General features: G+C 33.8%; 1 protein-coding gene across 2 annotated transcripts; it reads left to right on the top strand.

Moving 5' to 3' along the window:
* Positions 1-4,993: 4,993 nt before the first annotated feature.
* Positions 4,994-14,123, top strand: LOC142611804 (nodulin homeobox-like). Of its 2 annotated transcripts, none has more exons than XM_075783949.1 (17): positions 4,994-5,128; positions 6,692-6,743; positions 6,919-7,047; positions 7,161-7,319; positions 8,677-8,760; positions 8,838-8,963; positions 9,225-9,443; positions 9,891-10,022; positions 10,165-10,260; positions 10,702-10,863; positions 11,173-11,464; positions 11,553-11,675; positions 11,757-11,826; positions 12,022-12,085; positions 12,472-13,023; positions 13,111-13,145; positions 13,438-14,123. In XM_075783949.1, the coding sequence occupies exons 2-17, from the start codon at positions 6,702-6,704 to the stop codon at positions 13,973-13,975; spliced, it is 2,823 nt and encodes a 940-aa protein (XP_075640064.1). In that variant the 5' UTR covers positions 4,994-5,128; positions 6,692-6,701; the 3' UTR covers positions 13,976-14,123. The 2 variants fall into 2 exon arrangements, with proteins under 2 accessions (XP_075640064.1, XP_075640065.1); XM_075783950.1 differs by lacking the exon at positions 4,994-5,128 and adding an exon at positions 6,506-6,603.
* The last annotated feature ends 1,814 nt before the right edge of the window (positions 14,124-15,937 follow it).

The raw sequence follows: 15,937 nt of genomic DNA, 5'->3' as shown, positions 1-15,937 counted from the left end.
TGAGCTAGTTATATACTGTTTTTTTTTTATATAGTTATTTATTAATGCGGAAGATGCGGTGAGTTTCAATTAGTCGAATGGATAAAGTTCTAATGGGTGAACAATTGATATTTTAATTTGATGATAATGAGCTATTATTATAAGTTGAAATTCTCTTAAAAAAATGTGAAGGATACGAAATTTGCAAATGTACAAGATGTCCTCATTTTTGTTTAATTATGTAGGACAACTATTTCTATTTCATTTTTTTTATAAATAAAAATAAAAATTTTCTTTCATTTTTGCTTTATTGTAGATATGTATGTTGCAGTAAATAGATTAGAACAACACCATTCTTTTTTCTTTTTTTTTTGAGAAGCACACACGCAGGTATTTATAGAGGAAGTGGATGAGATAAGAGAATACACTCACATGCCAACACTAACAACAGTTAGTGTTGAGGAGCAAGTGATAAACCCCTTGTCAATATCACATCTTACCAATGTGGAATGACTCAACAACATTGAGTTTTTTTTTTTTTTTGAGAAACACAGATATTTATAGGAGAAGGGGATAAAATAAATGAATACACTCACACACCAACACCAACGGCAGTTAGTGTCGCAGACAACACCATTCTAGTATGAGCAAAACTTTCATATTATATTATGTAATGTGTGTGTGTATATATATTATAACGTATTATGTCACATGTATACCTTTATAGTCGGGAAACCACTTTTATAAATGACTAAGTCTTTAAAGTACAACTAATATAAGAAATGTTGCAAGCTCTCATATAATTAAGAATCTAAGATTTAAAATACAATATCAAATTCAGGATTGGAGAAGGTGAATAGAAAGACACTTGAAAAGATGTAATGCCATACAAAAGCTTCATAAGATTTTCAAAAACTCTGTATAGTGTTGAAAATAAATTAATAGACTATATAAGGACTGATTTAGTAGAACATGGAAAAGTGTAAAATAGAAACCAAAATAGCATCAATATTTTGCCAAAATTGATTAAATTTCAATTGAACATGGTGTGTAATAGGTTGCCATAAAATATACCTTGACGCTAATCCAGTTTGAGCTTAATTTTTCCAGGTTAAACTGAAGCAATACAGATCAAGTGACTTGGCTCCATCTCCTTCAATCAGTTCTCTTACAGAATTGCCTGTCGTTCGAGCAAGGCATTAGAATTTACTATGTAGAAGGCTGAGTGGGTCAACTTCAGTTCATTTGACAGAAGTTTGCTATGTCTCAGCATGCCTTTATGGCTTGGTTGACCACCTATGATCGATTTGCTACTTGGTGGTATCAAGGTTATTCGTTGAAAAGGGAAAGCATGAAGTCATGTGTTAGTAGATTGGCATTCGTCGATATTGTCTATCATCTATGGATTCAAAGAACTTCTTAGATTTATGGCAATTTGGCATTCGAATCCTCTTTAATGAGGTGTGATTCTTCGATTGGTGGGAAATATGAAGTTCAAGGACTCTTTGTAAGACAAACTTTGGTGTGCCTCATGGACAGTCTGTGTGTCTATGCTTAGTTGAGTTTGCTTTTTGAGTATGCTTGTTAAATTGGTAGCGTGTTTTCAATAAAACGAGAGATCTGTATTTTTAAACAAATTCAAATTTAGAATAGTTACTCTCAATGCAAACTTGTTTCTCTATCCATATTTTTAAGTAAATGTCTCAAAATTGATTGAATTGAACCGAATTAGACCAAAATGGACCAAAGTAGATCAAATTGGACAAAAATGCTATAATAATGCGGTTCAATAGGAGTAAAGGAACATTAAATGTTATGCTTCAACTTTTAGTTTTCAATAAAATACAATTTATTCATAAAAAATTAAAAAATAAATAAAAGGCCCCTTGAGGTTAATGATTCTCTATAATTAATTATGGAGCAAGAAGTGATAATTAATGAGTATATCTCTTCATTACATTCCATGAAAGTCTTGAGGAAGAATTAAGATGCAAGAAAAGGCTTTAGGAATACTCATTATTACAAAATATTATTGGTGAACTACAATGTTAGTCCCTCAAGTTTACCTTACAAGCACAATTCATCCCTCAAGTTTCAAGTAAGCGTACTTGATCCCTCAAATTTTCAAAATGAGTGATATAAGTCCTTTTGTTAACTTCCATTAGTGATGTTGCTTACGTGGCTAACAGAATAATGACCTAGTATTTTTTTAATGACGTGGCATTTCTCTTTATTAAAAAATTACAAAATTAAATTACCGGTTCCAAATTCAATTCCTAATCCTAACCCGGTTACAAATCAAAAATCAATTTGCATGTGAGATACTGAGATTCACGAACCCACGATAGAGAGGGATTGAACAGACCCAAGCCCAACCGCCACGAAGCCGCCGCCCTCTGCTGCAGACATTGGCCTCCTGCTTCTCCAAGCGACAGCCACTGCCACGGTTCATGAGGTTTACTTTTGTGTCGATTTTAAGCATGTTTGGAATAAACCTCTGAATGTTTGGAATCAAAATCTGAGCACAAGAATTCTGTAAATGTGTGCTCCATTGCTTTGGTCTCTACTAGATGTTTTGTTTTATTCATGAGGTTTTCTTTTGTGTTGATTAAAATAAAATTCGTAGTGGAACAATATATGCATAGGGACTGGGATTTATAAAGGGTAACTCTAATATTAGATTATTCTAGACTGGTTTTTACATGTGATTGTAATGCTCTTTGAGATTTTAAAGTCCATATCTGTAATGGTCTCAGATTCTAGTTTTAAAGACTTCAGGCAGGTCAAATTTTTTTAATTGGTCAGTATGTATTTCTTCTGTGGTTATCTGACAGTCATCATCATGTATTTTGTTAAAAGTGGGAGTTGTATAGGCATTGCATTTGTACACGATTCTGTTATATAAGAAATGACAAATTGTTTGTTGGTTGTCATTTATGAGGGAGGCCACCATGGCTGTTGCTTGGAGAAGAAAGTGCGGCGTGAGGCAGGATGCCACTATCTCCAGGGATGGCGGCGACTGGGCTTGGGTTTCGTCAATCCCTCTCTCTCGTGGGTTTGTGAATCTCACGTGCAAATTGACTTTTGATTTGGAACCGGGTTGGGACTAGGATTTGAATTTGGAACAAGTCTTCTTTGTTTCTTACATGTAAATTTTAATTTTGTAATTTTTTAATAAAGAGAAATGTTACGTCATTAAAAAATGCTAAGTCATTATTCCGTTAGCCACGTAAGCAATATTACTAACGAAAGTTAACAAAAATATTTATATCGTTCATTTTGAAAACTTAAAGGACCAATTGTGCTCACAGTGTAAACTTGAGAGACTAATATTGTAGTTTCGCCAAATATTATTTCATATAGAACCTAATAATCTCCATTATCGGAGTAGTAATATAGGATTTGAACCTATAATATCAGCTCCAAAATTATTGTTTTTTTTAGTATTAGATTAAGTTATTAATTAGTCTTTTTGCTGTTTCACAAGTGAGATACAAACTCAAGTCCCTTATTTGAAAACAGTAAATTTTATTAATTGAAGTAATTGAAATCCATGAGTAGTAAGTATTATTCAAATGAAAAGAAAAGACATCTACGGCAAATGACGTTATTAGAGCATACGTGGAAGAATTCCGGATTTAATTTTCTAGACTTGTATTTGGGTAAGTTATACACCTGGCAACCCATGTATGCAAGGAGAGTGGTACCAAAAATTAATTTTTATTTTCTTTTTCTTTTCTATTACTATTTAATATCCATTTTTACAAATCATTTATTGTCTTAAAACTATTTATGAAGAATATTAAATAAAATAAAATGAGGGAAAAAAAACACAACTACATTTTTTTCCATATATAAACTATTTAATCTCTTGATTTCCTTTATTGTCATTTGCTCGGATCTAGTTGTGGCATTGCATATAATCGAGTTGATATGTGAAGCCTTTAAGGGGGAAAAAACCCTAATTGATTTGGGATTAAACCTTGGTATAAATCTAAAAGTGGAAGATAAAAATGTCGATTCGTCAGTCAAATTTATACTAAAAAATCTATGATGAAGCCCTTCACAAAGCGTCGATCAAGATTTTCAAATGATTCTACGAATCAAGAACGGAGAGAAATTGGGCAAAAAACTTCCGATATAATTATCAGGTGAAGTATCACGATCAACACTTTACCTATTATGAAATTACCATTTTGATAACACTTGTTTGTGGATTTTATAGTTATTGAATATTTTGAAAAGTAACATATGTTAAACATTGTTTTTTTTTTTTTTTTCAATATCTAATCTTGATTTGTACTATCCCTGAAAAACCCTTTTGATTTGAGGTATACATAATTTTTAATTGGATTTGTTTGTGGCATTATGTATAATCAAGGAGCTATGTAGAGAACTAAAGTTGGTGTAAATCTTTTAAGATAAAGCTTTATATCATTCTTAGGTGTAAATTTTATATTTAGGGAAGCTATGAAGAAACCATTCACAAAGTGTGGAAGTTCGAAATTGACAAGTGATTAAGTGAACCTAGAAGGTAGAGGAGTTCAACAAAGAACTTCCAATAGTTCCTCAAAAAAAAAAAAAAAACTTCCAATAAAGTTCTAAGATGAAGTACCATGATATAATAACTATTTTGGAATTACTATTTTGATAATCAGTTATTTGTGAAATTTATAGTTATTTAATAATTTGAGAAGTAATGTTTAAAAATCAACTATTTTTTCAATATTTAATCTTGATTTATTTTTTTGAGAGAATTTAATCTTGATTTGTATAATCCCAAAAAAAAACCCAATTGTTTTGGGAGTTTATATATTATACATAAATACACAAATACCTGTATATAGTTTTATATAGTATCTTTAATAGGCCTTTAATCTAACACATTAGTATCAAATTATTAATTAACTAAACATAAATTTTTTTTATTAAAAAAAAAAAAAAAAAAACTGAAACTCAAAATAACATTGTAGTCCTTAACAAAACTGCATTTTACAATTCAAATCTCATTCTCGAGGTGTGTACATTAGCTCAAAAAAAAAACACCCGCGAATTTCTGGCTTTTTCATTTTTAATTTTTAATATATATTTATTTTTTGAGGCGCTTTATATAAATCTCGTACTCGAAGCTCGTCGATACGGTTCTCAGGTCAGCTTTCTGATTTTTTTGAATACAAATACATACACCTTGCAAAGCCATTTCTACTGTGCGCTTCACACAGTAGCCTCTGAAAAAGTCTTTGCATTTATAGGGTTTTAACGTTCAATTCAACATGGTTGCTACAGAACTAGGGTTTTCTGATGTGGGTTTTTGACGGTTTTACTGTATATTGAAGTTACAAGTTTAATTTTCAATTATTGTATACTGTTTTAGTTTTTTTCTTGGTTGTGTTTTCTTTTTTTTTTGGTTATGAAATTTGTCATTACTGCATTAATGAGTTCAGTTGTGTTTTGCTAGTTGGATTTTGCAGTCTGCATCAATTTGATACAAAGTTATATATTGCATTTTAGATTTTCTTTTGGGACTATTATGTATTGGCAAGTGTTTAATAATTGCTTTTTAATTGATATACATGAAGACTTTGATACTTAAGAGTAATGGGTTGTGTGTGTTTTGAGTAAAACTTCTCATTTCCAATGGAAAGATTTGATTTTGGTGAATTTTTATTTGCATTTGCATGTCTAGGTGTGAATGCACTTCCATAAGCATGCAGTAGCTGTAGTGTTACTTGCATTTCCTCACTGTTGTTTCTCATGGGATGCAATCTATGACTTGGTGCCCTGTAAATGGATTTAGTTGAGTTTTTTTGAGCTTGACTGGCTCTACGCGTGGCAGAGTTTTGTTGTCTTATGGGGGATTGTTTAATCATTTGTGGATTGATTTGGTGATTGTTAACTTATGATATTGATTTATATCCCAGGAAGCACCAATATGGATACAGAATACATATACAATTCAACACCAACACAGCGATTTGTCAATTCTTGAAAATTTAGTATACAATAAGGCATGGATGCTTCAATTAATTGATATAAAAGTAAACAATCCTAAGTAAATATTATGCTAATTTTCAGTTTAAAGATAAACAAGAAATGTTAAAAGGTGCAAAATATGTTTGAATGATGAAACCAATTAAGAAGCTATAAGTTTCATAGAGGGGAAATGGGTGAAAGAGGGAGTGAAAAATTTTAAAAAATTAAGGAAGTATCTTGTGAGAGTATCCATATTGGATGTGTGTCCAATACATATATAAATGCTAGTTGAAATAATTCATGCTTCCTAGGCTCTCTCTAATATGCCAATTGCTGCAAGAATACCAGTGTGGAATGCATGCAATTTCACCAATTTTAAGTGTTGAAGATTGAGGTTCAATAACCATCATGGACCCTGCTTGCAAATAGAAAAAATCTGATGTCTTTTATGCAACTCAAGTTCCGCAATGGTTGCTATACATCATTTCATAATTGGAAGGAGTGGGAGTTGCTTCTCCTACAGATTCCTTTTTTACATTTGAAATTTCCATAAGTATTACTTGTACTAGGTCCCATTGTCTGCCCTCAACTTTTAGCCCTTGGAGTGACTTCAACATAATCAAGCTTTTTGCCTTCCTGAATTGCAAAATAGTAACTATCCTATGCTTACTAAACTCATGTTGGTGATTGCTTGCTCTACTTCTCTTTCTTATGTGATTGTTTTTCCCCTTGGCTTTAGATTTTCAAGAATGACGCTTGCTATGGAAGAACCATCATGTAGTTCTGCAGTAGTAAGTAATCTGAACTTAACCTGAACTTGGCTGCATATTTTTTCTATCCCCTTTTTTTTTCTTGTGATTGTCTGTTTGATTTAACTATTTTACATTTTTTTTTAAAATTTGAATCTGTTTCTTCAACTCATATCCCCTCCTGTTCCCATCATAATTTAGTTCAATTTATTTGTAGGAAGCCATTGACTTAATTTCGGCAGTGAAGGGGTTGCATGGGCTTAGCTCCCTGGAACTTCATAAGTTATTGAGGGACTCTGAAAACTTCACTATTCACTTCCTTAATAAAAAAGGGTCATCAATTAAGGTCAGATAATGCATCATTATCATCAGCATCATGGTTGTCGTTTATCATCAATATGCAATCCTGTTTTTACCTTTTTGTTAATATGTGAGATCTTAGATTATGATTTGTTTCAGATTGATATGGAGAAGCTTGCAGGATTTCTTCCCTTACACCTTATGGCAGTGCTTATGTCATCTGACAAAAATGAAACCCTGTTCAGATACTTGTTATCCGGCATTCGTCTCTTACATTCATTGTGTGATTTAGCACCTCGACACGCTAAACTTGAGCAGGTTCCTATACTAATTCTTGCTAAAGATTTTTTTATTTTTAATTTTTGTTATCATGTCTCTATTATTAATAATCTTGTATTTGTTTTTTATCTGTTGAGGACTTAACATATTATTACATATTTCTCCAATGTCTGTTGAGAGTCTGGAGACTAGATGGATTTTCTGAGCAAGCTGTATTCACTATTTTTACAATATCTAGTCATTTGGTTCAGGGTAGTCTTTTAGGCTTCCCAAGCATTATCTGGTTGCAAATAGATCAAGGAATTATATAGCATAAGCACTTTATTGGAAAATTTTATATTTTAGTTCATCAAATATATATTTAATTGGGTAAAATTGTTACTTTAAATAAAGCAGAACTTTTTCAAGCATGGGAATGTGGATTCCCTCTAAAAAGGTGGGTATCCATATTCCCATGACTTGGGAAAGTTATGATTTTTTTAAGTTCCAATTATACCCTAATTTACTACCAACTACGATATAACTTTTTTCTTTCTTTCAATAAAGTGTTTATGCTATGTATTTTAACTTTCTTTTTTCATCATATGGTTAAATTCACATTTAAACTTTTTTTTTTTTTTTTTTTTTCTATTTTTGTCTCCTGTTTTGATATGTTTTAGTCTTTTAAGTAAATAAATAACTTTGATCGAAAATGCATGATGTCTTGTTAAATAATATAAATAAATAAATATATATATATATATATATATATATTATTTTGGTCTTATATGTGCTTATACTAGACTATTACTTTAGGAGATTTCACTTAATTTACGGCTCATATTCTTTTTAATTTTTTAGTTATTATTTATTTGTAGAAAGCCTTATAAAAATAATGAGTAAAATGCTTGACATTGTATTTAAAACCTAAGGATATCATGGGAAGAATCAATAATTCTTATAAGATTTCTAGAAATAAACCAAAAATCCACCTCACATTAGAACCTAATCAAACAAACATGGTCAAGCTTACTTCTATAATCTTGATCATCATAGTGTCCTTATATATATAATGCCAAAACTTGATTTTGGTATTCTTAACCGAATGTTTTCCCTCTCCTTTTCCTTTCAAGATAGTAGAGTATTGTCGTATAATTGGGGTTTTTACTGTTAATGTCTGTGTAAATGATTGTTCATGACAAGGGACAATGTGAATGCTATTTTTCATTTATGTTTAATTGCTGAATTGTTCTTTCTTCTGTTATTCACTTTGCTTATTCATGGTCTCTTTGGGATGTATGAGACCTCCATCTCTTTCTTTCCAAAAGTTCGAGTATTTTGCCATGGCACTAGAACAGGTGCTATTCTAAAGGCTACAAATTCTCTCCAGATTCTTATGCTTGAATTATGGTTTCAGATTTTGCTAGATGATGTCAAGGTGACAGAGCAGCTGCTTGACCTGGCGTTTTATTTGCTAATTGTTCTTGGTGGTTATAAACAGGTTTTCCACAATCCTCATCTTCTGAGGTCTATCATCTGTACTACTTATATGTATTGAGACTTACTTTCATGATGCAGGAAACCCGTAATGACTCCATGCCCCTTATGCATTCAGCAATGGTGGCATGCAGTCTATATCTATTAACAGGATGTATATGTTCACAATGGCCAGATCTTGCTCATGTATTGCTTGCACACCCTAAGGTATAACTTACCCCACATGATTTGATTAAGCTGCTATTAATAGAAATAGGGTTCAGTTTAAGTAATCTCTCTTCAAAGCTACTGTTTTCATGTTAATGGAACTTTTTTATATTCATTATTCCATCAGTTTAAGCTACATTTTTAATCAGTTCCTGAGTCTAATCTGTGCTCTTGCTAGATTTCTTTTTCCCCTTCTCAGTTACCAAGTTCTGCAAGCTTACACATATATGCAGTCATTGCTCATGAATCTTTCTGCTACAGGTTGACGTATTTATGGATGCTGCTTTTGGAGCAGTTCTTGTAGCCATTAGGTTTCTCGACATCAAGCTGTCAGCTCAATATCCTGTTTCATGCATGAAATCAAATCTGACTGCTGAACAAATAGTTAACTATCTCTGCCAGCAATGTGAGGCTTCTTTACAGTTTCTTCAATCATTGTGCCAACAAAAAATATTTCTGGAGCGCCTACTCAGGAATAAGGTTTCCAAGCCAGAACTCTATTTTTCCTTTTGTTTTCAGTGAATTATATGTTAGGGGTCTCTTATATGTTGTATCAGTTGGCTGAAAGGGAAAGAGATGGGACGAGTTCATCTTTTTTTCAAACCAGAAGTACCCTTGGGTAGATATCTGTGTAGATATAACCCTCTCTCAATTGCATTGTTTACAAGCAAGGGCAAGTAGGCAGTGAGACAAACAGGGAGATTTGCATTGCCAAAAATCTTGGTTTGGCTGACAAAATCATGGTTTAGATTGTAGCAATTATTAAACAGGTTCAAGGTCATATGATATATGGGTTTCTTATTGAAAATTGACTTAATGGATACTTGTAAAGTTATTGGCCAATTCTATTTTCTTATTTGGTTGATTCTTTAAGATTATGCACAGCTGTTGTTATTTTATTTAACTCTCATTTTGGTACTATTTCAGGAACTATGTGAAAAGGGTGGTGTTCTGTTTTTGGCGCGAGCCATCTTGAAGCTAAATGTCACACCACCTTTTGTAGAATCCTCCAGAGTTGTGGCTGCTGTATCTAGGCTGAAAGCTAAAGTCCTATCAATTGTGAGTCCTGGTGATGAAGATATACTGTTAATTTCTACTCTGAGGCTTCAGCTACTATAGATTCTACTGCAGCTTCCCATTGTGTGATTCCTCTGTAAACAAACCTCATTTATTGAAACTAGTCACATTTCCTCTTTTGCAGCTGTTGAGTCTGTGTGAATCAGAAAGCCTCTCTTACCTGGATGACGTTGCTAGTTCACCAGGGAGCCTGGATTTGGCAAAATCTGTAGCTTTAGAGGTAAGTTCCTGTATTATTCTGAGAGTGGGCTATCATTCTCAATGGACCATTAGAACTTCTTGTACAGCAGCTTGGTGGCTTGCTCTGAAGTGGCTCACCAACGGACCCAACCTTTTTTTATGTTTTTGGCTGGAGGATCTAACATGATTATCATTTTCACTTCATTGTCTTTACCTGTGGTCCTCTTTTTCATAATTATTTCTGGTCATGGAACATTTCGTGAGGTTGGTTTTTTCAGTGTGTACCAAAAGAGATGGTAATTTAAGCAGAGATCAACTTTTCTGTCCTCAACCCTTGCGTTCTCTCATTACTAGTAGACTGCAAACTGCATTTATGCAAGTGACAGTAGTCCACTTTTTTGTCTTCTTGAACATTCTACTGTTCTTCTAGATACTCTTTTTCTGTGCATAAAGCCTGCTTTAACTATGGTTTTGTCAGCAGGTTTTTGGGTTATTGAAGACTGAGCTTGGTAGAGATCCCAAACATCTTTCTTCCTGCTCTGACAGATGTTACCCCATGGGTTTTTTACAACTGAATGCAATGCGCCTGGCTGACATCTTCTCAGATGATTCAAACTTTCATTCTTACATTACAATATACTTTGTAAGCTATCATCATTAGGCTCCATAGACTAGATACCTACTATAGTTCCAATATTATACTTTCGATATAATTCTGTTTTGAGAGTCCAATATTCTTTGATAATTTTGGAGATCTATAGGCTGTGCAATTACTTGATTCAAAAGAAATGCACATAATTTACCCAAAAAAAAAAAAATTATTACCTATTTTTTCTTCAAATAGTGATTCTGTGATCTAGAATTGATGATGCATTTGGTGCACATACATTACGTATTTGCCGTAAAAGCATCTCTAATAGTTTATGACCTAGTCTTTTCTCTGTCTCTCCAGACAAAAGTTCTGACTGCAATATTTTCACTTCCTCATGGAGATTTCGTATCCAGTTGGTGTTCTTCTAACCTCCCACTGAGGGAAGACGATTCTACTCTTGAGTATGATTCATTTGCAGCAGCTGGATGGGTTTTGGATAAATTTTCATCATTGGACCAACCAAATGAAACAAATTTGGAATTTACTTTAATTCCCAATAGCATACGTCAGGCTTCCTATGCGCATCAGAGAACATCATTATTTGTCAAAATAATAGCAAATCTTCATTGTTTTAATCCCAACATCTGTGAAGGTTGATTCTTTTGTAAACTTTATAATCTTTAGCTGTACATATAAGGTTTCTTGATTACATTGATCAAACTTTCTCTTTTAATCCACAGAGCAGGAGCGGAACCTCTTCCTTCACAAGTTTGTAGAGTGCTTGAAAATGGACCTATCAAAATCATTGCCTGGTTCCTTTACTTCTGATGCCCCAAAAGCTGCCAGTGTTTGCAGGAATCTGCGTAATTATCTTCTTCTTTTTTTGTTCTTGTGGACATAATTGTGATAATATATCATTCCTTATGGATAACTTGTTTGTGTAGGTTCATTGCTAAGTCATGCAGAATCTTTAATTCCTAATTTTTTGAACGAGGAAGATGTACAGCTCCTAAGGTTATTTAAACCTAACTAAACTTTTTTTCTCTCCCAGATGTTTTTGGCTAAATTAGCAAGAATTCATATTGATATTTCTGTTTATGTATGCTTGTGGGCACATTTATGTTTAGCTTTCCTCGATTGTAATGTATTTTGTTTGACTTCACTAACTCTATGACATAGTTAATTTTATTTAATCAAATTTTCTTTCAGGGTGTTCTTTAACCAATTACAATCATTAGTTACTTCTGCTGACTTTGAGGAAAAACAAGTGCAGGTAAATTTAGTCCTTTGGAGTAGTTTTAATTTATTTCCTTTTATTTCTTCACTTTGCAAGATCCTTTTTATTTTCCTTTTCTTTTTAATGCCCTTTATAAATATGAACCATTCTTCTGAGGCAAATTGAGGAAAGAAAACCTGAGTCTATATCTTGGGTTAAATTTTCTATACTGAACATCAGCAAACATTGTCATAAAATTGCCCGTTAATAGCATGCAATTTTGTTGGCTATAAAACTTGAATTTAGAATCAGATAGCATACATATGCTTTAAAATTTCAGATAATATATAAATTAGCCAATGCTCTCTTTGGCTTACAGAGTTAGGTGATGTAACTTGTTTTCAACATATTGAGCAAAGGAAGTAAATTTTTATCTCTTATAGGAGGCTCAGAGTCCAGAGGGATGCTCATCACCTTTTCTGAGGAAAGAACCTCCAAATTCTAATGGCCAACATGGTAACTTAAAGAAGGAAATGTTCAAGGATTCTGCTTTTCAAGAAATGGACCAGTTTTGCATCAAAAGTGGACATGTGGAACATGGTGATGATATGACGACGCAAGATAGGAGGGAGGGTAAAGGTATATCCAGTACAAGAGCATCTGAAGGTTTGAGAGAAATCAACAGAGATGCTCAGAATATTGAAACAAGTGGTTCAGATACGAGTTCCACTAGAGGAAAGAATGCCATTGATCAAATGGACAATGGTGAGTTCCTGAAATCAAGTGAGTACGTAAAAGAAAGTGGATCTGGTGGAGATACAGAGGACAAACAAGTTGAAACCACTCAGTGTGAAGAAAAGCAGCAAAGGAAACGGAAACGAACTTTAATGAATGATAGACAGATGAATATGATCGAGAGGGCTCTCTTAGATGAACCTGATATGCAGAGAAATGCAGCTTCCGTACAATCATGGGCTCATAAAATAAGTCTTCATGTACGTCACTTGCTACTCATAATATATAAATGGTGTAAGTTAATTCAATAACATGTGCCTAAGGAGTTCCTACATTGTGTTTTCCAGGGTTCAAAGGTTACATCTGCACAGCTAAAGAACTGGTGAGAAAACTTTTATATAAGCACCTTTCTTTTTTAATGAGTGAGTTTTGGCCCCAAGGGAAGGGAGAAGAGGAGATTCAAACCAGTGACCTCTATTTCATGAGTTGTGCTCCTCAGCCATTGTGCTCTATCCCTTGGGGTCCTCATATCAGCACATACACCTGCAATATGTACATACGTTACATGCATACATACGTAACTCATGTCTCACATAGTCTCTATCCTAGCACTTGATATATTTTCTGATAGTTCTCTTTGTAATGAAAAATCATTGATTTTGTATTATCAACAGGCTGAACAACCGGAAAGTCAGGCTAGCTCGTGCCCGTGCGGCTAAGGCTGTTCGTGCAGCACTAGAGGTTGAAAATGGTCTTCAAGACAAGCACAGTTCGCTGAGACTAGCCAATGACTCACCTGAGAGTCCTGGTGAAGATTCTTATGTCCCAAGAGATGCTTATGGAGATCCTCAAGGCATTCTGGGAGCTAGTGATGGTGAAAACTCTATGATTGTCCAGTCAAATTTTATTGTTGTTGGCCGCGCGGATTTTGTCCAGTGCAAGCCAGGTCAGTGTGTAATGTTTGTAAATGTGAAAGGAGAGGAGATTGGTAAGGGAAAGGTGTATCAGATGCATGGTGAATGGTACGGATGGAAGTTGAAGGAACGAAAGACATGCGTGCTGGATGTTTATGAGCTTAAGGTTGAGAAAGGGACTATTCTTCCTCACCCTTCTAAATCTACAGGGATGTCATTTGAAGAGGCTGAAACAAAGATAGGGGTAGTTAGAGTGTTATGGGATTTAAGCAGAATATTCACTATCCGACCTCAGTGAATGTATATCCCATTCTTAAAGTGGCTGGGGGGATAGTTTCTTGTTACATGCAAGCTGTCAATTGTACATCTTTTAGACAGAAACCAAGAATAAGTTTAGCAAAAAGAAAAGAAATCAATTATAGGTTCAATTTAAAAAATTTTATTTTTACTTATTTTCAATATGTTCAGATAAGCCTAGTAACACTCATAAGGTATGGCACTGCTTCAATCAAATAATTGATGTTAAGATTGTATGAACCATTGAAACTTAACAAATAACGATTACAAGATAAATAGTTGCAGTATTGAGCAGAACTGCAAAAGTAGGCAATACGGGGAGGAAAGTGATGGCACATTGGCATCTGCACCCACGAGGTGGGCAAGAAGCGCGGCCTGTTGGTTAGCTGGCCCAAATTCTATAGATATAGGTTTTTACACTGGATCCAAAAATACTTTGCCATAAGAAAAAGGAAAAATGCCCCAATGCTACCAACACAACTTTTTTCACATTAAATTTCATAATTGCTTAGTTGATCGATCATGAGTGGTGAAAAAAGAGTAATGAGTCTGTGAGTGTCAGTTGTGCACCACGCACAATCTACCAATTCAATAATTATAAAATTTGAAGTAAAAAAGTTGTGTCCATACTCTTTCCACAATTATGGACTCCATAGCATTATTGTTTTTCAAATTACAACATAGCTTGGGTAGTATGTCTATGTCAAACTATATGCCGAGACCTTGCTGGGAAAGTCAAGTTCACCCCAAAGGAGGGGAAATGTATCTTATGTAGCAAGTACACCACATCAACATTGCGTTTTTGGTGTAGCAAGCCAATAACTGCTTAACATGTGTGTCAAAATATTATATTCCAATATACAAACCGGAACAGAACTTGTTACTTAAAATAGAAACGATTTACCACATTAGCGGGTAGCTAAGCTGCAAATTTTTGTGCTTACTACAAAATTCCATGAGAAAGGTTCTTAATAATGTTCACACTTTGACCCCAATTGGCCATTGCCTGAACCAGAGTCCAATATACCTTTGAAGAGACTCATCAACTTGTATGAATTACTCTCTTTATTCCAAATAAAATTTACAGTTACGCATTTGACAAATTGCAATCTATTTATGAGTGTGCATCCTATGTGTTAGAAAAGAAATGACCAAAAGGATAAGTATCTATTTGCACGTAATTAGCTTGCCTTTTATTGTCACCATAATAAACTGACGCTACAATGTTAGCTAGAGCTAAATAGATGTTCTTATAAGTTTGCAGTAAGTGCTTGATAGGTTTCAATAAGTTTTACTAAATTCCTTGTATTGTTTTAAATGGACAGTATCAGTTTCTTTATTCATTGTTTGCCAAAGCATAGAAATTGGGTTTCTATATCTTTGTATTGGTCGATACTTAACGTAAAAACTAGTTGGGTGAACCATGTATTTTTATTGAGTTTTCTTCTTGTATTTTCTCTTATGTGATTTTTCATGCTTTTTTGTGTTTTTCAAGTTTTTACTGACACAATAATATGCACCAGGTGCATGGTTTATGGTTTTATCCCAAGTGACTATATGCCTAAGAAAGGTTCAATAATTTTGCTTCATAGAAAGTCATTTTTACAATCATGATTTTCTGACTCAACATTTTAGTTTCTTGCTGCCCATATAAGCATTCAATGCTCGTTTTGATGTTAAGGTTCTTGCAGTTAGAAAGCAAGGATGATCTCTCCTAAGGACATTGTGTCTGCAGCTAAGAATGACATGAACACACAGTTCATAATTTTGAACAAACGCAAGACTGTAATAAGACATGCTTAGCCCTTGTGGCTAATGAGACAGCTGCAGTTCACTTCCAGTTATTGGGGGATGACTGTGATGCCTTTGACTCAGGCCAGGCGACATAATCCACCTGACCAATGGAATTTTGAATTTTTATCTTACAACCGGAAAAATTGGGCGCTAAGGGCTGGCAAGAAAG

Source organism: Castanea sativa, chromosome 10, assembly GCF_040712315.1.
Source record: "Castanea sativa cultivar Marrone di Chiusa Pesio chromosome 10, ASM4071231v1".
NCBI classification, from domain to species: domain Eukaryota; kingdom Viridiplantae; phylum Streptophyta; class Magnoliopsida; order Fagales; family Fagaceae; genus Castanea; species Castanea sativa.
The sequence above is the reverse complement of the archived record's forward strand: the minus strand, read 5'-3'. Positions and strand labels throughout refer to the sequence as shown.